This window comes from Orcinus orca, chromosome 1 (assembly GCF_937001465.1).
Source record: "Orcinus orca chromosome 1, mOrcOrc1.1, whole genome shotgun sequence".
NCBI classification, from domain to species: domain Eukaryota; kingdom Metazoa; phylum Chordata; class Mammalia; order Artiodactyla; family Delphinidae; genus Orcinus; species Orcinus orca.
Window position 1 is genome coordinate 198,393,659 of NC_064559.1, and position 20,789 is coordinate 198,414,447.

General features: G+C 53.2%; 2 protein-coding genes and 1 long non-coding RNA gene across 5 annotated transcripts in view; all 3 read left to right on the top strand.

The window, feature by feature from the left end:
- The window catches only part of IFFO2 (intermediate filament family orphan 2), a 49,182-nt gene extending 34,014 nt beyond the window's left edge, over nucleotides 1-15,168 (top strand). Inside the window, exons 3-9 of one of the 3 annotated variants that reach the window (XM_004272466.4) lie at nucleotides 1,175-1,270; nucleotides 2,438-2,578; nucleotides 3,942-4,081; nucleotides 8,140-8,260; nucleotides 8,397-8,489; nucleotides 9,422-9,552; nucleotides 10,754-15,168. In XM_004272466.4, coding sequence (XP_004272514.1) covers nucleotides 1,175-1,270; nucleotides 2,438-2,578; nucleotides 3,942-4,081; nucleotides 8,140-8,260; nucleotides 8,397-8,489; nucleotides 9,422-9,552; nucleotides 10,754-10,859 — 828 coding nt within the window. In that variant the 3' untranslated portion in view covers nucleotides 10,860-15,168. The remainder of the gene's footprint in view (nucleotides 1-1,174; nucleotides 1,271-2,437; nucleotides 2,579-3,941; nucleotides 4,082-8,139; nucleotides 8,261-8,396; nucleotides 8,490-9,421; nucleotides 9,553-10,753) is intronic. The other 2 variants (XM_049706322.1, XM_033433098.2) reach the window with 2 other exon arrangements.
- Nucleotides 15,169-17,013: 1,845 nt separating this feature from the next.
- The window catches only part of ALDH4A1 (aldehyde dehydrogenase 4 family member A1), a 32,390-nt gene continuing 28,614 nt past the window's right edge, over nucleotides 17,014-20,789 (top strand). Inside the window, exon 1 of the mRNA XM_004272465.4 lies at nucleotides 17,014-17,179. Coding sequence (XP_004272513.1) covers nucleotides 17,115-17,179 — 65 coding nt within the window. The 5' untranslated portion in view covers nucleotides 17,014-17,114. The remainder of the gene's footprint in view (nucleotides 17,180-20,789) is intronic.
- On the top strand, nucleotides 17,186-20,082 carry LOC117202375 (uncharacterized). The gene is made up of 2 exons (XR_004484713.1): nucleotides 17,186-18,116; nucleotides 19,767-20,082. It is a non-coding gene; the product is annotated as an uncharacterized LOC117202375 (long non-coding RNA).

Sequence of the window (20,789 nt, forward strand, 5' to 3'; positions counted from 1 at the left end):
CAGTTCCCAGCACAGCCTCTGTGCTCTGCTACCTCCTGCTGCCTCAGTCTCTCCTCGATGGAGCCGGAGGCCTCTCCCGCCTCCCCTCCTTGGGGCTGGGAAGGCACCAGCACAAGAGTTGCAGAAAAGCTTGGGCACGGGAATCCTGGTGCTGCCCCTGGCGTGCAGGAACAGACTCGGGGCTGAGTGCCCTGCAGAGGGCGGGTGGCCACATCATCAGGTGGGCTCCCAGCCCTGGCAGGTGCTCAGCAGCGGGCATGAGGACATTCTTCTGCTCTTCTGGCTCGGTGGCTCTGTGTTCTGGGTGGGCCTGCTTCTCACTCGCCTGCTGTGTACGCTGGGCAACAAACTTTACCTTCTCGGCCTCTGTTTTCCTCTCGGCCAAATGGGCACAAGAATGGCAACCCCATGAGAAGGCATGGAAGGCTCTTTAACTGCCTTCTGATATCTAAAGTGTTGATCCTCTGAATAAATAAATAATAACCAAAAAAAAAAGAAAGAAAGAAGAAAGAAAATAAACACTGATCTTCTAAGGAAGTTAGAGACAGACTGAAATAATGTCAATATGCAGAAGGAAAAGGATGAGCGTCCGCCCACCCCGCTTTCTTTTATAAGAAAAGTACTTTTTGCTTTATACACATAACATGCTCATGGTCAAATACCTGGAAAATTCAGAAAAGCACAGAGAAGAAAATAAAACTCACCTCCAGTTCTCCCTGCTCCACTGTGGATAGATTGGTGTGTGACCTTCTGGTCTTTTCTGTGCAGACACACACAAGCCCGAGGTGCGCATGCTCGGTTAGGGTGGCACGTGTGACGTTGCCACTCTGGAGATCGGAGATGGTCAGATGTTTTGGCATTTTCACGTGAATCGACCTACTACTGGGATCCCTTTTACATCCACTTTTTCTCTTAACGTCTGCCATGGATTTTTCCGTACAATAAATAATCCTCGGAGAAGTGTTTTAGGCTGAGCGATGCCCTGTGCTGAGCGAGGGCTGAGCGGGGACCCAGGCTGGGATGAGGTCCTTGGCACCCCTTCCTTCCCTGGCACAAAGGCACCCGGCTTGGTTGGATGTCAGGTGTCCGGGGCTCTGGACCCAGGTGTCCATCCCCTCCCCTCCAACAGGGAGACCAGCCCTCCTAAAACCTCCCCCATCTTCATCCCCCGTAGGCAGCGCAGGAAGCAGAAGCCATCCAGGAGGAGATGAATGAGAAGATTGAGCGTCTCAAGGCCGAGCTGGTGGTGTTTAAGGGGCTCATGAGTGACGTAAGTGCCACCGACCACCACCCCCAGGCATCATGACTTCCCCCCACAGCCATCATGCAAAACGCTTCATTCACTCCGAGGCTCCAGAGCTCGGCTTCTAGTTAGAATCCTGGCTGGCTGCGTTTGACCCGTGAGGATGACGGATGCATCGGAGACCAGGCCCCCCTCCCTGTCCCCTCCCCACTTCTGCTTCCCTTGGTCTGAGTAGAGATGCATTAATCCGCTGCTTTAACCCATCCCGCCCTCCCTGGGGCTCTTCTGATGGTCTGTGTGTGTTTGCTTCATCTCCTGCCAGCTCACCACGGTGAGGGCGGGTGGTGGCCATGGGCCTCTGTGTCTGGGCGCAGTGGCGGCCAATGGCAGGTTGAAGGAGACCCCGGGTCTGATCTGCGCCGGCCTGAGAGGCTCCCCGGGCCAGCGGCCTTCAGCAGGGTTTGCTTTGTAAAGTCGGGACAGGCCAGTGTGCACATCCTTGGGACGATCGGAGCCCCTCTGAGTAACCGTGGGCAGGGGCAGCTGGTGGCAGCAAGGGCCTTCTTCCTACTGGGGACCTGGTTTCCTGCCACCTTCAAGCAGCGGCTAGTATGTAGAGAGAGTCTCCACAAGGGAGAAGGAGCCCAGTCCAGGTGACTCAGCCTGGAGCAGTTCTGGTCCCGAGAGGCGTGGAGCTGGGGTGGCTGGAAGAGGCCATGTGGCTTCCCCTCACCGGGGTCCGGTGGACCCCCCATCCTAGGCAGCCCCAACCATCAGCCGTGGGAGGAATCTCTGTGTGGGGTACAGGTGGAGCAGGCCCGGTGGGAAAGCAGGGGGGTCTTTCAGCAGCGGGACTTGTCTTTCTTTTTTCTCTGCTCTGACAAAATAAACACTGACGCTGTATCTGCTGAGAGGATGCCTTCCAGCCCTTAGGGTGACCAGCAAACACACTGTCCACTCGGCGCCGAAGCCCTAGGCTCCCACAGTCCCTCCGCCCCCTGCCCTGAACCCGAGCAGCTGGCCCGACCCTTCAAGTCCAGAAAAGGCTCAAGGACCCCCTCGGACCGCGGGGCCTCCCGCCCGACACCTGGGGGTCTCCCCACCCCTCTGTCCAGTCGGAGCCTGGGAGTGCCTCCCCACCCCCATGCTTGCTCCATCCCTCGCTCACGTAACCCCCTGCTGTCCTCCCTGCAGCCCATGACAGACCTGGACACAAAGATCCAAGAAAAGGCCATGAAGGTGGACATGGACATCTGCCGCCGAATCGATATCACGGCCAAGCTGTGCGATGTCGCACAGCAGCGGAACTCGGAAGACGTGTCCAAGATCTTCCAGGTGACTAGGGCTGCCCTGCTCACCAGCTGCCACTCCCAGCCGCCCACCGCCCTCCGCCCCTGCCTGGCCGCCCAACCCCCGTTTTCCTCGCACCCTGCCCACGCCCCTTCCCCCCGAGGTAGCGTTTGCCCAGCCCTCTGGCCTCCCCAGGAAGACGTAGAATCAGGGACGCATAGACTCATAGGCACGTCTGACTCCATCATCAAGGCTGACCGCTTCATCCGATGGCTGAGGACGCCGCTCCCCCGGGCGGGTGGTGGGCGTGACAGGCTCCAGGACGGACATGGCAGAGCTGGGAGTAGGACTCAGGTCTCTGGACCCTCCAGGGCTCAGTCCATCCGTCCACCCTGCGTCCACTGCCCTGCTTCCTGCCTCTTCCTCTGGGAGCCGGAGCTGGCTACAAATGCCATGGTCAGGGAGCCCTGGCCAGGCTATGGGAGCACTGGGTGAGCTGGCCTGAGCCCTGGTCCACGAGCCTCAGAATTCAGAAGAGGAGCTGTTGACTGTTGACTCTTTCAGTCCCACATTGAGACTCACTCCGTACCGTCCCCCCCACCCCGCCTCCAACCGGCAAGGGACTGGGTGTGTCCCAAGCGAAGGCGATGGGTTAGCACTGGCAAATGTCCTCCAGGGAGGGCTTGGGGGCCGGTCCAGCTGCCCAAAGGGCGTGCGTCATTCTCTGAAGGCTGCTGCTTGAGTTTTGGGTTGTGGTTTGGCTTTTGCTTGAGCCCAGGGCAGTATGGCGTGTTGTCGCTTTAAGTACGTGACTTTGGATGTAGTGGGGTGAGGTCTGGGCTTCCCTGGGGCCCATTGTCCACCTCTTGCCTTCTTGCTGCCCCTTTGTGGGGAAGCAAGGGACCATTTCAGCCTTCGTCTGGTTTGTCGTGTCTTGTCTGCTTGGAGTGGAGGGAGCTTGTTGAACCTGGGGCTGCCTGCCTGTCAACTTTGCATGTGAACAGGAGGGCTCTGGGAAGCGCGGAGCCATCTGCGCCTCTTTAAGGGCTTTTCCGTCTCTCTGGCTGCCTCTGAGACATACCAGGCGACTCAGTGCCCCAGTCTGGCCTGCTCTTCACCCCAAATGATGGGGCTGCCTCTCTGGTGAAGGGGTGAGCTGAGCTAGCCCAACCACCAGGCCTCCCAGGGCAGGGAAGGGTCCAGGCCATCTGCCCCTCCATCCTGCATGTCTCCCCACCTCACGCTTCCTGCGAGCGCCGCCCGCTTCTTAGAGGACCCGGCATCAAGCAGTGGCCGCACCAGCCATGCTCCATCCATCCTATGGGACGCCGGCTCCCTTCCCAGTCCACCCTGCCCTCCATCCCAGCAGAGCCTCCCAGTGACCTTGATCTTTTCCTTTCCGGGTCAGGTGGTCCCCAAAAAGAAAGAGCGTAAGGTGGCTTCGGATGATGACATCTCTGAGCAGGACGGGGAGGTGAACCGGTTCTCAGATGACGAGGTCGGCTCCATGAACATCACAGATGAGATGAAACGCATGTTTAACCAGCTGTGAGTATCCCTGCTGCCTGGGGCCTCCTCTCCGTTTCCCCAGGTTGGGCAGGGCAGGGGTGGCAAACCGGAAGTAGCCTGCAGATGTTTTCTTTGGCCAGCACGTGCTCTGAAAGAATTTGGATTCGGAGTTTCACATTTTCAGAAAGGGTCAAATTGGTAATGGTGGTCCTATTTGTGGGCAGTTCTTTTTTTTTTTTGTATTGAGATAATATGACGGACGTGTAACATTCTGTTAGTTTCAGATATGCAACATCATGTTTTGGTATTTGTATATGTTGTAAAATGCTCACCACAATAAGTCTAGTTAACATCCATCACCATACAGAGTTACAATTTTGTTTTCCCTTGGGATGAGCTGCTGCCCGGGTTAGTGGCAGAGTTGGGCTGGGTATGGTCAGTGGTGGGCTGGAGCTGGCTTGTACCAGCTTGTAAAAGCTGATTGTATGCATGTCTGCCCACTCCAGGTTTAGCGATGGCATATTAGTAGCTTAACATTTGCCACGATGGGAAATGGTCAGGGGCTACCAGTCTGGGCAGCCCTCTCCCACCCCTGTGGACAGCTGCGTACAGTCCTCCGGGGCAGGGATGCATTGTAACCTTGGTGTACCCAGTGCTATACTTGCAGTCCTGATCCATCTTTGGCTCTAATCCGTAGAGTATCCCGGTGTGGGCTTGGGGAGGGTAGGGGTGCAGCTATGGGCATTGGCTGACGCACCTAAGGGCCTTGAGTCAGAGAGCAGGCTGGGACTGGGTCTCTGGCGTCCACCTTTCCCCCTGCCCCACTGGCCTGCTCTTGCCTGCTCTCTCCCCTGAGCCCTGGGAACTCAGCTTTTGCCCAGGACTGGAGTCCTCCCTCCCCACCCCTACCTCCCCCACCCCTTGCGTCTGAGTCTCAGGGCCCAGCACACTTTCTGGCCTGATGTCCGTTCTCTGGAGTCCTGAGCTTCCAGCCGCGGGGCTGGCTGGATTCGAGTGCTCGCCTCTGATGAGCCATCACCGACCTTCCAGGCCCCTCCAGGAGGGCACCTCCTCTCAGCAGGCACTCCTGCCATCGTACTTATTTCCAAAGCCAGGGGCACAGGCCTCTCCTAATGCTTCCTGCAAGGCTGGGGGCTGGCCTAGCAGGGTAGAGTCCCAAGATCACTCTGCCCAGCCCCTTCATTGCACAGATGAGGCTCAGAGAGGGCCGGGCAAGTCGAGACAGAGCCGGGCCCCTGACTCCCGGTCCAGCACTGTCTTCGTGCTCAGAAGAGATTTCCTCTTCTGTTTCCTTGCCACACCATCCCCACCCTGGTGACTTGTCAGGAAGACGGGAATCGGACCTGGGTGGGATGGGTGTGCCCAGCACTTACCTATACTTGCTGTTCCCTTGAAACAACATGGAGATGGGGCTGTGTTTGGGGCTTTGCTGTTTTGAGGGTGACAAGGAGATTCCTAGACTCTCGATTCATCTTTCACCATCCCCCCCCACACCCAGTTCTCATAGTCTCATCTTTCGCTGATGAGAGGGGCTTTGGAAGAGAACCCTTGGTCGGGTCTAGGTTTTCTGAACGTTGCTGTGGGCATTTCTGAGTGTAGGGCAGGGCTGTATGCCCCAGAGACCCAGGCTGGGTTCATTTGGTTGAATTAAAGGGCTGCTTTGAAGAAAGTGTTGTCCCTGGTTTTCATAAAGTCACCAGGAATCCATAGACTGCCCAGGAAGTGGCGTGAGCTAAAAAGCGGTGCTCCCAGGTGTATGAAAGAGCTTTCTTTCCAATGCTGCTAAAATGGGCACCTGAGCGTTGACAGGTCTGAACTGGGTTCAGTATCCAATTAGGTTGATCTGGTTGTAAAGTTGCCTAGTTCAAAAAAAAAAAAAACGGCCAACCTCTGATCACCCCTCCACCCTTGTAGTTCTAGCCAATGCCACGCAGAAGGCACCAGGGCAGGGCCCTGGCCCCCTCCCGCCGACATCTCCACAGGCTACGGGCTGAGACCCAAGCTAGAGCCCCCACTGCCCCGGGCCAGCTCCTCTGAGCTCCTTGAATAATGAATGCACCCGTGTCAGGGCTGTTTTGTTTTGATCAAAATCAGTTGCTTGGGCTTCAGGCCCAGGAGAAGGGGAGAAATTTGCTACTTTCTCTGCACCGTGGCCGGCCTTCCTGCTCAGCCCCGCCCTCCAGATCTGGGGGGAGGGGGGCGGCTCTTCCCAGCCCTTTCTCTTGTGCAGGCGGCTTCCTATCCTTTCTAGTTCCCCATTACTCAGCTGGGGTTTCCTTCTTGTCCCAGCTGCTGGGAAGGAAGTGAGGTCAGCAGTCTAGTATGTGAGGTGGCGATGGGTCGACGACGCTCGACCCAGGGGCTCGCCCCGAGCTGTCTTGCTGTGGGGGGCGGGGTGTGGGCAGCGCCTCACCCTGCAGCCCTGCCCCAGCTCTGGTCCTTGGCTGCAGGGAGCCACCTGCAGGCTCCCGCAGGAACCGCTTCTTGGTGGGGAACCTGGCTCCCGGGGGTGCTCTTGGGCTCTGCCCGGTGGCTCCAGCCTGGTCCATTGTCAGCAGGTTGGGAGCAGTGCCCTGTAGGATCCAGAAAGTAGTTGAAGGAGTGAGCGTAGGCAGTGGGGAGAGCCCTGGGATGGGAATCAGGACTTGGGACCCACATCTTCCTCTGCAGCTGATTCACCAGGTCAAGCAATTTAACTCCTGCAGGCCTCAGCCTTCCCATCTGGATAATGGGCATATTGGGCTGAATGATTTTTACAGTCCCCTCCAGTTGGGGTAACCAGTACACCTCCAGAACCCCTTCAGTCCCAGGCACACCTGTATGGTCCATCACCCTACTTCCAGTTCTAGTGAATAGGGAAGGCCAGAAATCGCTCAGGCTTTGCATTCAAGTCTGATTTCCAGCATGTATTTTTCTAGAAGTCCACCTAATCCCTCTGAGCCTCAATTTCCTTCCCTGTAAAATGGGACTAACAATCATGCTCACCTCACAGGATTGTTGTGAGGATGGAATGAATTGCATTTTAATACATGCATGGTGGCCTGTCCCATGCCCAGCACATAATAGGTGCTTGGTGATGTTTTGATGGGCAGGAAGAAGCCGTAGGAAACAGAAAGATCTGGCTTTCAGCCCTAGGTTCCTTTTTTTTGTTTAATTTTTTATCAGAGTGTAGTTGATTTACAATGTTGTGTTAGTTTCAGGTACACAGTAAAGTGAATCTGTTATACATATACCCACTCTTTTAGATTCTTTTCCCATGTAGGCCATTGCGAAGTATTGAATAGAGTTCCCTGTGCTATACAGTAGGTTCTTATTAATTATCTATTTTATATATAGTAGTGTGTATATGTCAATCCCAATCTTCCAATTTATCTCTCCCTCCCTTACCCCCGGTAACCATAGTTTGTTTTCTACATCTGTGACTCTATTTCTGTTTTGTAGATAAGTCCATTTGTACCCTTTTTATAGATTCCACATATAAGTGATATCACAGGATATTTGTCTTTCTCTGACTTACTTCACTCAGTATGACAATCTCTAGGTCCATCCATGTTGCTACAAATGGCATTATTTTGTTCTTTTTTATCAGCCCTAGTTTCTGGTACAGCCTAGCTTAGTGTGGCTTTGGACAAGGGAATTATTCTTTCTGAGCTGCAGTTTCCTCCTCTGTAAAATGGGAATTATAATAATAATACCCACCTTTTCAAGTTGCAGAAAAGGTTATATGAATCACCTCAGGCAGAGCAGGGGCTCCAGGAATGAGTTATTAAATGAAAGGAAAACAGTCACAAGATTGGACTTGGGAGGAAAATATCTTTAGTCTCCATTAATGAAAGCCTGGCATCTTTAGGAATATACATTTTAAATTGTATAAATAATATGTAAATACACTCTGCATTTGAAAAGCGTTAAACTCCAAGGAGAAGGCATGCGTCCCCTTTGGCCACCGCCCCTGCCTTTTTGGATGGCCACCTGGCAGGAGCCCAGTCATCAGGGCAGTGTCCCTTGCTCTCCCCTGTCCAGGCCTCTGGAGCCTGGCTTTGTTCACTCATGCCCTCCTGTGTCCCCCCCAACAGGCGGGAGACCTTTGATTTCGATGATGACTGTGACAGCCTGACGTGGGAGGAGAACGAAGATACGCTTCTGCTCTGGGAGGACTTCACTAACTGCAATCCGAGCATTGACCTGCAGGGCGAGGTGAGCCGGGCATGGCTTCTTAGAGGCTGGGAGGTAGGCATTGGGAGCACTTCCTTTCCACGATCCCGCATCCCCCACTCTTTCCCTGCAGCCCTTACCACCCAGCTAAGTTGTCCCCTCTGTTCTGTTTCCCCAGCAAGAGGAAAACCTGGGCAACTTGATCCATGAGACTGAATCCTTCTTCAAGACGAGAGACAAGGAGTACCAGGAGACCATAGGCCAGATCGAGGTGAGGCCTTAGCTGGTTCACATCACCCGGTTGTGACCCCCGAGACTCACGGTGATTAGGTGCCCGTGTGGACAGGGGCTGGGAGAGCGAGGCAGATGCAGGATCGGAAGTCAGGACATCTGCTGATTCTCTGCCTAGTGTTGGGCAAGTCACACCCCTCTTAGGGCCTCAGTTTCCTAATCTGTGAAATGGGGGTGGTGATCCATGTTGGCCCCAGAGAGGTTTTTTTTTTTAAGTTATTGACTGAGATGATGATCTCAAAATAATGAGAACTGACATTTGAGTGACATCAAGCGACACTGGGCACTCAGCCCTTTAAAAATACACCCTCCCTGGTATCTGCATACCTTATGTGTGTACCTAGAGGGACCTGGGTGCCTCCGCGCTATGCAGTGGGTACTGTGTGCCCCACTTTACAGAGGAGGAGTTGAGGTTAAAAGAGACCAAGTGACTTGCCCAAGGCCCCGCAGCCAGGAAGCAGCCTGTAAGCCCAGTTCTCCCAGCTCTGGAGCCTGTGTGCTGGGCCACATCTATCAGTGAGAGTCACTGCTGTTGTCACGCTGGAGAAAGAGAAGGCCAGCTCCTTTCCTGGGGGATGTATCACTTGGTAGAGGAGAAGGGTCAGAAACACGAGAGGCTTCAGGACTTTTCTAATCCAGTCCACAGAAAGGACTGCAGGGATGCTGGACAGGGTGGAGTTGCTAGGGCTGCCCCAGTAGTTGCTAAGCAACCATTCACCTTCCACCAGAAGTGGTTCTAGGGGCCCTGCACCAGTATGTAGAGAGCAGAGAGCGGAGGGAGGGCCCTGAGGACGTGGTGTCCTGGGGTGGCCCCGATGCTGCCACCACCACTGAGGACGGGAGGTTGCTGAGTGGTCTGCTATGAGGGAGGATGACTTGGCCTCCCCTTTATGCCATGTTGGTTCCTCTCAGCTGGAGCTGGCCACGGCCAAGAGCGACATGAACCGACACTTGCATGAGTACATGGAGATGTGCAGCATGAAGCGGGGTCTGGACGTGCAGATGGAGACCTGCCGCCGGCTCATCAAAGGCTCTGCAGACAGGTACCTGGCCTTGTCCTCCCTGGCAATGCAGTGGTGGCATCCTCGGGGTGGGTGGCGGGATTTGTGGGGCTGCAACTTATAGCCTGGTGGTTTCACCTGCCCAGGCCATTGGTCCATCCGTCCGTCCACCTGTCCATGCATCCGATGACTATTAGCCTCCTACTATGTGTCAATGCCTCGCACATCTAATCTCACGTGACCACTCACAACAACCCTGCCCCCACTGATTCAACAGCTACTGTTGAAGGCTGGCTCTGTGCAAAGCCATGGGGATACAGTGATGAGCAGAACATTCGCAGCCCTGGCCCTCCTGGAGCCCACGCCCCACTTCCTGCTGAGCTGGTGGGTGGAGGTGGTGGCCGGGGCTCACATGTGTCCTTAGGAAGCCATTTTCCTTCCTTTCCCGTCTTCCAACCCGAGGCCATGTGGGTCTGTCCCCGGGAGACTGACATGCATCAGGCCTCTTTTATTTGCTGGGGGACACCAGAACCAAGACAGAGCCCCTGCCCTCAAGGAACACGCAGCCTTTCGGGGAAGACAGACATGCTAATAATAAAATGAGATAATACACATAAAATGCTTGGCATCGAGCACAGATACATTAATTATAATTGTTCTCTTATCATGACGACAGTCTTGCAGGCCGTTGTTTGGGCTGTAAGAGAGGGAGAGGCAGGGGGAGGTTGCGTGTGTGTGGCCCTGGGCTTATTAGCATGTCACCTTTAGCTCACTGATTCCCAGAAGCCACTGTTGTTATTTCCATTGTTGGGATGGAGGAGCGCCCCGTAGGCAGGGAAAATAGCTTGTGCCAGGCCCCCCAGCTCAGCAGTGATAGAGTGAGGATTCAAAACCACTGTCCTGTGTGGCCTCCCTTTGGGCTCTGAGTTAATTGTCCAGACGTGTGTTAGGTGATGGGAGTGTAAAAACTGAGCTTGACCCGTGGTTTCTGCTCCCAAGGAGCTCTCAGGACCAAGCAATTACAGAGGCGGGTGCAGGGCGTCCCAATAGGTCTCTATAGCCATGTTCAGCTCCTGGGCTTTGAAGATTCTAAGGCAAGTGGTGCAAGGGCGGGCCTCGGGGCAGGATCCCCCTCTGAGGCTAGGTTTTCTAGGAATGGCTGCTCCATCTTTCCAGCTCTTTGAATCCCTTCAGAGGTCCTCAGGCTGCCCTCTGATGTCCCCCATTCTCTTGTGCCTTCCAGGAATTCACCGTCGCCTAGCTCCATGGCCAGCAGCGACTCAGGAAGTACAGACGAGATCCAGGATGAGTTTGAGCGGGAGGCGGATGTGGAGCCCATGGTCAGCTGATGACTGAGGTCCCGCAGCCCGTGCCTGGTGGTCTTGGTGATGGGGCCTCTGCCCGCCTCTCCCCACGGGGCCAGGAAGTGGGGCTCCAGCCCTCGCCACGCAGACTTCCTATGCCCTCCCTTCTCTGGAGGCCCCAAGGGACCGCTGCTTCCTTCCTTCCTTCCGCCCACCACCAACCAGTGCCCCTCCTCCATCCACCCACCCAAGGAATGGTGCTGTCAATTTCTATTGTTCTCCACATTACAGATACAGACTTCTGTCCGGACGATGCAGTGTTAACTGTGCCTTTTCCCTTAAGCTGAGCCACTTTGAGCTCCAAAGAATTATTCCTAGCAGGTGTTTTTATACAAAACTCTAAGGTGAGGGCGGGGGGGCCCCTGGAGTGGTACAATGCCGTTTTCTACCCTCCCACCTGCTCCTCTGATTGGCCATAAGCTCTGCCCTCCCTCCTCTGCTGGAGTTGGACTTGGGATGGCCCACCTCCCCCCACCAGGAAGGAGCTGTTGGCCTTTGCGAGCTCTCCAGGCCTGGGAGCTGAAAGAGAGAAAAGATGGAAGGAGGGAGGGAAGACAAATTTTTCTTTTCTTTCTGGATCGAGTGGCAAAGCAGAGGGACAAGGCACTGTGGGGGAAGGCGGAACCTCACTGTGTTTAAACTACTATGCAAAAAACAAAACAAAACAAAAAAAGCAGCTTGCCTTATACCATTGTGGAAGGTAGGCCCTCTCCTAGATCCCTGGTTTTCCCCTGGAGCTGGGAGGGAGGAAGCTAGGGCGATCTCTCTCGCAGCCTCTGGGGGTGAGCACTGACTTGGGAGGGAGTTTGGTCAAGGTCGTTAGTGAGGCCTGGGCCCCGTAAGGCCCTTGGCCACCTGACTGCTTGCTTTCTTGGGACCTCTGTGGGTTGGGGTTGGGGAGCGGGTCTCTTATTGCCCTGATGACTTGATGTTTTTCCCAGGCAACAGTAAGGGGTTATCGATCTGTAATTTCTCTGTGAGAAAGTCTGGAGGGGGCCAGGCCTGGTATCTAGCCCCTCCACCTCGGAGCTGGGTCGGTACCGTCCGCCGCCATCTTGCTTCTCCACGGTGCCCGCAGTGGCCCACTCTTTGGCCACTGGCAGGCATTGGGAAGGGAAGGGGAGGGAGCTAGCGGGGGCTGCTGGCAGAGGAGGTGGTGAGAGGAGGAGCTCGAGTGAGAGCCGTCCTTGTTCTGCTCATGGACATAAGCTCACCTTTTTCCATAATTCACTGATTGACCAGTTGGGGAGTTCAGCTGAGCCATATCTCCCCAGACTTGAGAGGGCCTGAGTCAAAGGGCACTGTGTGGCGGCCACCCCCAGATCTCAGCTTGGGGCCAGCAGAGCCAGCTTTGCTCGTTTTTTAAATTTCTTTTTGGACCCACTACTGTGGGTGTGATTGCTGATTTTTGTTTTTGTTGGCCCAGGAGCTCCCCCTGGAGGTCAGAGGAGCAAAATGTGCCCAAGGACCAGAGCTCCTTGCTACCCACTGCTTGTGTCTGCAGGCAGAGGGGGAAATCTGGCCTTGTGTAGATCAGGCCCGCTGTCTTTTCTCTCCCAGGGTACCAGTGATCTGTAAGGACTTCCTCTCTCTTCCGTTTTCCCCCACCTGTTTTTCAGTCTTAAAATCGTTGTACATAATATTCATATTATATAAATATATATATATGGAGAGAGAGGAGATTGTTAGTGATTGTGTGTAATTTTATTTATCAGAACTTGGTGGCCTTTATTGTGAGTTTTTTCCTTTTTTGTTGTTGTTGTTGTGGAGGAACCTCCTGCTCTTTCCCTGTGAAAGTCTGGCTGAAAGTCTTCCATTCCCAGAATCTCTTATTAGCCAAATAGTCCCTTGTTGGGTACGTGGAGGGACGAGGTTTCGGAGGAGAGATCACCCCTTCCCCTCCTCCTCACTGACACTTGTTCTCAAGGTTACAGGGTTCAAACATATCAGATTATTATTGTCATTATTGTTATTGTTGTTTTAGTTTTAGTTTTAGTTTAACCAAAGGTTATCAGAGCCAGTTGGGCTTGGACCTCAGCTGCTGAAAAGATTTTCCGTTTCTGGGAGGCTGGGAAACTGGCCGCCTCTCAGGCCTCCTCTGCCCAGGGTGAGGGAGGCATTGAATTCCATGGACAGGTAGGCAGAGTGGAGGCCTGCCCCGGGTTTTTCCTCAAGGTGGTGGGAGGGTGACAGACCTATCTTTAGAGTTAAGACAGTTAGGCAACAATGTAAGTATTGGGGGGTAACTAAGGTTACCATGGTGATTGCTGTCCAATGGTATTATTTTTGCTTTCCCCCTTGGATACATAGGATATTTGTCTTTGGGGACTAGCGTACTCTGAATTTATCTGGGGAGTATGGAAATGGCAGGAGCCAGAGTCAGATGTTGGCCAGAAAGATCCATCTTGCTGGTTTTCAATAGCTGTTCTCGCTGGGGAGCAAGGACTTGGGGCTGGTGGATGGGGGGACAACAAGAGTGTTAGTGACCTGCCTTCAGGGTGCGATCCTGGTTTTGGCCTGGCTGCCTCCCTCCCCACCAAGTTCTTTTTTGAGTTAGTTGCCAGTGGGCCCCGCTTGTACCCTTGCCATGGGCCCACAGCTTGCCGAGAAAGACCCCAACGCTCGCTGGGGCAGCACCAGGTCCAGTTGGGATGAACTGGTCCATCCTTTGTAAAGATGTAAATACGTAATTTTGGTTTTCTATTTCTCAGCCCAGTGTCATATTGACATTGGTATTTTAGAATTGGTCTCAGATGGGCTCTCCTGTGCTGCCCTCTCTCACTCTCCTATTTTGGGGGGTTTTATAAAAAGAGAGGTTTGGGGAGGGACAGGGAGAGTAGCTTCCTTTGGGCTCCCTGGTTGTGGAGCACACACACACACACACATACACATACTTCTCTGAGACTCTGAACAGGGAAAAAAATGATTTGCAAGTAAACACATTTTGTTTTCTTGTGGCAGTATGTCTAGAGGTGTCTGACGGGCCTGTCCATCATGGATTTAGCTCTGTGGATGTAGCTCATATGACCTGTGGAGAATCAGACCACTTTGGCTTGGGATGGGGGAGAGGGTGTGGGGCAGGGGATCATATAAGGTGTAACTTAAGCTAAATGTAATCTATTTATAAAGGAAGAGACTCTCATCTATTTTTATGAACGTTTTTTTTAAAATCTAGGGTAGGCAGTTATGGTAGCCCAGCATTTTTCTGTGGACAAGATGCATGTTGCTGCTGGATTTAATATAATCAGTACCCCTCACCTGTCTCCGCATCATCACCACCTACTCATCCACACCCACGAGTGGCTTCAGCAGAGTGTAGGTCACCCCTCACCTCATTTCCTTCTCCCTTGATCCCCCAGCTCCTTGGTCCTTGGAAGTCCAGGGGGCTGGGCACTTGTGGGAGTGGGTGGACAGTGGGGAATTCAGAACGGAGGTGGGTGGTGGGAGGGAAGGGGGGCACTAGGTAGGGGACAAGCTCTGCTTCAGAAGGTGGGCTCCGATTAGTTGCTCAAACTCTGGTCTGCCAAGATCCATTGCCAGGTCGGCTGTATTTGGAGAGAGCTGAGAAGCAGTAGGGTGTGGGTGGCAATGGGCTGTTGGTTCACGGAGCCCACGGCTTCCTTGGGGCCTGGGCCTCCGTGGGTCCAAGGTTGTCAGGCAGCTGGAGCAGGAGTGCAAATGCCATGAGATGCCTACAGCCCAGCCCTGGCTGTGCCAACCCCAGGCCAAGGCCTGGGATGCAGTCCTTGCTGTGCTCTTCCAGGGACCTGGATGAGGAACTAGGGTGCTGGGAGCTTCCTGGGTCCTCCACCTTGAGACACCAAGCTCTGGTTCTAGAGGGCACTCTCCTAGAGTGGGGAGTCTGGAAGCAGCCAGGTGGGTGTCAGTAAAGGCAGATTCTCTCTGGAAGGGAATTTTCCATGAGTGGAAGATTTCCAGGCTCGGGGTGGGCTGCTTGTTAGTCTCAGGCTAAATCCCTCACCATTCCCTCTGCCAAGCCCTCAAAGAGATGAGGCAAAGGCAACCCCACCCACAGACCCCTTCGTGGACATTTTAGCATCTACCTGATTTTTAGCCCCATCCAGGGAGACTTTCTATCCTGAAGTCCCATCCTACCCCACTGTTGCTGTTTGTCTGCCAGCTGGGTCTAGCGTCAAGGGGAACGGGGGGTTTATATTCATTGAAAGACTACTGATCCTACCGGAAACCAACCTGTTTACTGTACTGTTGTAAATATCATGCCCTTTATATCCTGTATATTGGCTTCTTTTAAATAAAGTGAAATGTCTTAGAATTGATGGTGCCTTTTTTTTTTAAATTAAGGATAAAAAAAAATTAAGGATAAAGAGGTGATGGGGAGGGGCAAGAGGATGGTGGGCCACATAACCACTAAAGTAATTAGCTGATTAGTGATCAAATAGGGAAGTTTCACATCACCTGTTATATTTGCATCTCACAATAAAATCTTCGCAAGTAGTTAAAGCAGAAATTATTATACATATTTTACAGAAGGGGAAGAGAGCCAGAGAGATCACAGACTGAATAACTGGCATAGCCTGGTTTGGAGTTGAGGTCCTGTTAATCAATCAACCCCATTTCATAAACCTCCTCACAGTGCCCTTGAAAGGCTACCTCCTAGGCTCTGGATTTGACACTGTCCAATATTCTAGTTTCTTTCTGTTAATGGCTGAATTCAGGGAGACATTGACCTGTGTGAACTGGGCCCATGACTAGGGTTTTCTTCAAGGATGAAGAAAAACAGCCACTGCCAATTCCAATTAACTTTTTACCATCTCTAAGACTTGTGCTTAATGTACAAATGGCTCTCCGAACCTGCAAGTTTCTCATCCTTGGAGAGGGAAGGCTGACTGTACTGTGCCACCTTATGTAAGAGACGTGAGCATCGTGAATTTGGTATCTGCGGGGGCTCCTGGAACCAAGGCCCCACCAAGACCGAGAGACGACTGTAGTTTCCTTTCCCACTCCCCATTCTGTTTAAATTCTCCCAAGTGCCTTAAAGAGTGTGCCCTCCTGGAGAAAGGAGTAGCATGAAATAATGAGGGCGTTCTAAGGTGGGTATTATTATCCCCACTTTACAGGCTTGGAAACTGAAGCCCAGGAAAAATTACGTATTTCGCCCTTGTCATAGGGAGAAACCATGATCAGCAACTGAACTCTGACTCCTAAGCAAGTTCTCGGTACACGCTGCTAGAGGAAATATAAACAGATATATTAGAAGGGAGCGTTAGAAAAGCTGTAACAGTACTTTAGGAATCGAATGGGTCCCTAAGATTCCATCCTCTGGAAGACTTCAGAAACCGAGTTTTAAATAACGTTCACGTGTTCATCAGGCAGAAAACTTCCCCGAAAATTCAAATTTTGGTGCGGGGCGCAAAAATACAGCACAGGAGCAACTGGTTCCGCGTCCATAGGCTTTGAAGGAAAGCGAAAGCCTGAGCATAGCCTGGCTCCGGTTTTATCTTTTATTGATCGTAATCTGCAAAGAAGCAGGCTGATTTATCTAAGCGCTAGGCCTCAGGAAGCTGGGTGGCCCCGCGCCAGGCCGGGAGGTGGAGGGCGGCTGAGTCCCAACCAGGAGGCTAGAGCCAGGGGCAGCAGGCTCACTCCAGGGGCTGCAGCCCCCGAGTTGAGGTAGGGCGCTGGCCGCTATGCAGCCCTGCACGGTCGAATAGTCTAGCAGCCACTGGCCAAAGACAGCGAGAGTGGTAGGGCTGGGACTCTAGCTGTCCCTGACTGGCAGACCCGCTGTCCTTCCGCGCCGCCTCACACGTGCCCTATTCCCGCTCTCTTATTGGCTGCTTCAGCCCCTCTATCCCGGCCTAAGGAGACTGCTACATGACCGCCCCTCTGATTGGTCCAGGAGCTTCCATGTATCATTCTGATTGGTCGATGGAGCTCACTCCCTTTTGCCCTCGGCCCCCTTTGGAGGGCGACTGGGTCATACCATAAAGAGAGGAGGGGGAAGTGTGTACATTTCAAGGCTTCTCTTTCCGGCAATTTTGCCCTATGTCACATAACGTCCTTTATCATGCCCTAAAAATGGAATTATTTTATTAGCAGAAGGTAAATACAGAGGCGTTTCGGTTGAGCCTGGCTTGGAGGACGGATGGGGTGACATGTTCCCCCCGCCGGCCGAGGTGGTGCGCTCAGGGCGGGGCAGCGCAGTAGAGCCGCTCTGGGGGCGAACGGTCCAGCAACCAGCAGTGCCGAAAGCTCAAGATGCTGCTGTTGTCGCCGCCCGCGCTCCGCCGCGCCCTGCTGGCTCGCCCGTGGAGGGCTGCCGGGTGAGTGAGTACCAGGCCTGGGGAGGCCCCTCGCGGCGCCTGCTGCCCCGGGGTCCCGGGAGTCGTTGGGCGCTCCCTCGCCCCCGAGCCGGACTCCCTCCCTGCCAGACCCTCGCCGGGTTTCCTAGGGGCTCCCCTCCGCCGGGGGTCACTTCCTCTGATGCCGCCCGACCCCCACGCAGGCCTTCCTCCCATTGCTATACCCTCGTCTCCCAAAGTTCTTCCTTCAGCTAGGGGGACCCGCTTCCCGAATCCTGCTGCGGGGTGGGGGTGCCTCGGTGCCCTGTTGGCTCCCACGCTTAGAAATTAGCCACTTAATCACTTCTCCTTCTCCTGATGCTGGATCTTCGAAATTTGCCCACCGCCGGAGTGCAGTGCCTTCCTCCCAGGGCACCTCTATTTTTAGCACACCCCGCTTCTCACCTCCCCACCCTCGGTCTCACATTCAGGACCCTCCCTGGGTCTTCCCTCTCTTCTGTCTACCGACATTTCTATTTCTCTCTTTTCTCCTTCCCCTTTTTAAAAGTTGCGTTGGGCAGAGAAAAGGACCCCTTTCTTCTGATAGGTGGAATAATAATACTTACGGAGTGCGTAGAACGTGCCAAACCTGTGCTACGCACTTGGGGTATGTGCCTTATTGTGATGATTAATAAATAAGTTGCTACATGTAAAGTGCGTTGAACAGTGCCTGGCACATAGGCAGTGCCCAGTTACTATTAATCATGACCATCATTATCACTCTTATTTAAACTTCTCCTGGGGGTAGCTGTTATTCCAAATTACAGATGAAGAAACCAAGGTGCAGTTTCAGAGCGGAGCTGCCCTGCAAACCCAGATTTGCAAACCCCCGCACTGTGGAGTTGGGTTCCTGGACCCTTGCCCACTCAGCGACAAATGTTCTCAGAGCCCCTTTCTGCCTCTGGGCTTGGTGGAGAAGGTAGGTGGCACACAGATCCTGCCCCAGAGGGGCTCACAGTCTGGTGAGGCTGCACCCCTATGGACCCGTGTTTCTGTCCATCTCCCTTTCAGAGCTGGGCAGCCCCTGCCCCCAGTGTTTGCCTGACCTCTAGGACTCACCAGTTACGTCTCGCCTGCTGAGCTATGCCCTTTCTGAGTTAATCAGTGTCCTAAGGGATGGTGCAGGGGTGCCCTGGGCATGGATGAGTCCCAGCGCTGCTGTGTATTCTCTGTGGGGGAGTGGGACAGGGAAGAGGACATGGACAGGAAGGGCTCTTTTTCCAAACTGAGGACGGGGGCCATGCTCACTACACCCTCAGCGTGGTCCCGTTTGCAGGCCTCTCCCTGCACTCTGAGACCATCCCTCTCAGACCCTAGATGGAAGCCACATAGATTTACCTGTTTACGGAGTACCTACCGTGTGCACGTGCTTTGCTAAACGCTGCGGGCCGGGGCGGGGGGCGGGGGGCGGGGGGGGGGGGGGGCGTGTACCCAGGGGATTTACACGTGGATGGGAGCCTTCCAAGAGTTTTCAGTGTAATGCGGAAGAAAGCCTTAAACATTAAAAAAAAACAAAAACCCCTCTAATATCTGGTAGAAAGAAATCCCTATTCTGAAAAAAAAAAAAAAAAAGCTCATAACAGCAATAGTTATCAAGCAATCAAGTACCATAGGCCTGAATGTGCAGATAAGCCCCGTATTATTACCATTTTACAGATGGGAAACTTATCTGCCTGTTAAGACAAATGTGAGACTAAAATCGCAGTCAGTCTGACTCCAGACTCATGCTCTTAATTACAAAGCCTCCTGAGCGGAGAAAAAGCATTTTGCAATCCGAGAAAGCGTTTTGCAACCAGATCTGCCAGTTCAGGTTACTTCTTCAGATACAGCAGCTGGCCCGCTGCCCCAGACCGGGTTTCCAACCTCGGCAGTATTAACATTTGAGTCAGATAATCCTTTGCTGTGGGAGCTGCCCTATGCATCGCAGGGTGTTTAGCAGCATCCCTGGACTCCACCCACCAGACGCCAGAGCATCCCCCAGTCGTGACAACAAAATAATGTCTCCAGACATTGCCAGCTGTCACCTGGGGGGCAAAATCACTCCTAGTTGAGAGCCATGGTTCTAGAAGAACAGTTTCGGTGTTTGGTCACTTGTTCATTTAGTCGACAGATACTTAGAACACTCCTGTGGCATGCCGTGTCTGCATGTACGGAGAGACAGCTTCAGGGCATGTTTAGTGATATCTCTCAGTGTCCTGGACATGAAGCTGAGAAAAACCATCTCTTGGGGAACTAGGATGGGTGCTGTTCTCTAGTGTTTCCCTTTCTGCCTGGAGTGCCAGGAATCTCAACCAATTTTTAAAAATACTCTTGATTGTACATTTTCTTTTTATTGAATTAGTAGGTGTCCATTGTACAAAGTACAGATAAAGCAAAAAGGGTTACAAAAAACCGCCCGGCAGCTCACCACACAGAGGTAACCACTCCTGCCACTTTGATTACTAGCCTTTTAACATTCCAGGAATATATATGCTTTAGAAAAACAACATACAAATGGGCTCCCCTGCAAATCCATTTTTGTAGCTTGCTGTTTCACTTGAGACTTCTCTACCTCATTATATGTCCCCAGGGCCTAGAACTGTGAGTGCCACCTGGTAACCCTCAGCAAACATTTGGTGAAGGAAAGAACGATCACGTGACTCCTTACTTGCCAACAGAGATTTATCACAACCAGTCTGGGAGACCATCATGACAAACGCCTGGCCTTTACGGATGGCCCAGGGATGGTCGCTACGGGCTACCATTTACCTTTTACGTGGATGATGTTACTTAGCTCCTCAGCAACCTATGATGTGGGTGTTACTATCCCCACTTCACGGATTAAACAGCTGAGGCCTGTGGAAGTTAAGGAAAACTTGTCCAAGGCCTTAAGCTGGTAAACACCAGACCTCCCAATTGATTGCCTTTTGTCTCCTTTGGCCCTGACCTGCCTGCCCTTTTCTCTATTTCATTAACTTTGTCATGGGTGTCCTCTGCAAATTCTCTTTGGAAACAGCCAAGATGCACATTTATATATAAATTTAATAAATAAAAGAACTAACCCGGGGGGCTTCCCTGGTGGCGCAGTGGTTGAGAGTCCGCCTGCTGATGCAGGGGACACAGGTTCGTGCCCCGGTCCGGGAAGATCCCACATGCCACGGAGCGGCTGGGGCCGTGAGCCATGGCCGCTGAGCCTGCACTTCCGGAGGCTGTGCTCCGCAACGGGAGAGGCCACAACAGTGAGAGGCCTGCGTACTGCAAAAAAAAAAAAAAAAAAAAAAAAAAAAGAACTAACCCGGGCTCATAGGAAGCTTACAATAAATGTTAATTTTTGTCCCTTACATACTCTTGTATCAGACCTCGCTGGGTGCCGGGGTCCAGAGGTGACTCCAGTTCAGCACCCCCCCCCCCCCAGTGTCAGGGGGCTTGCGGGCTGGAATTCCCGTGCAGAAATCCTGGTAACTTTGGACCCCTCTCAGCCCACCAGCCTGTCTAATTTTCCCCATCTCAAAACCCCCCAGTGCTTGTCCCAGCCTGCCCGCCCCTGGGATGGGCAGAGGCTGTGCAGGGCGGGGGCCTGGTACCTCCCACCATTCCCTGGACATACTCTGCC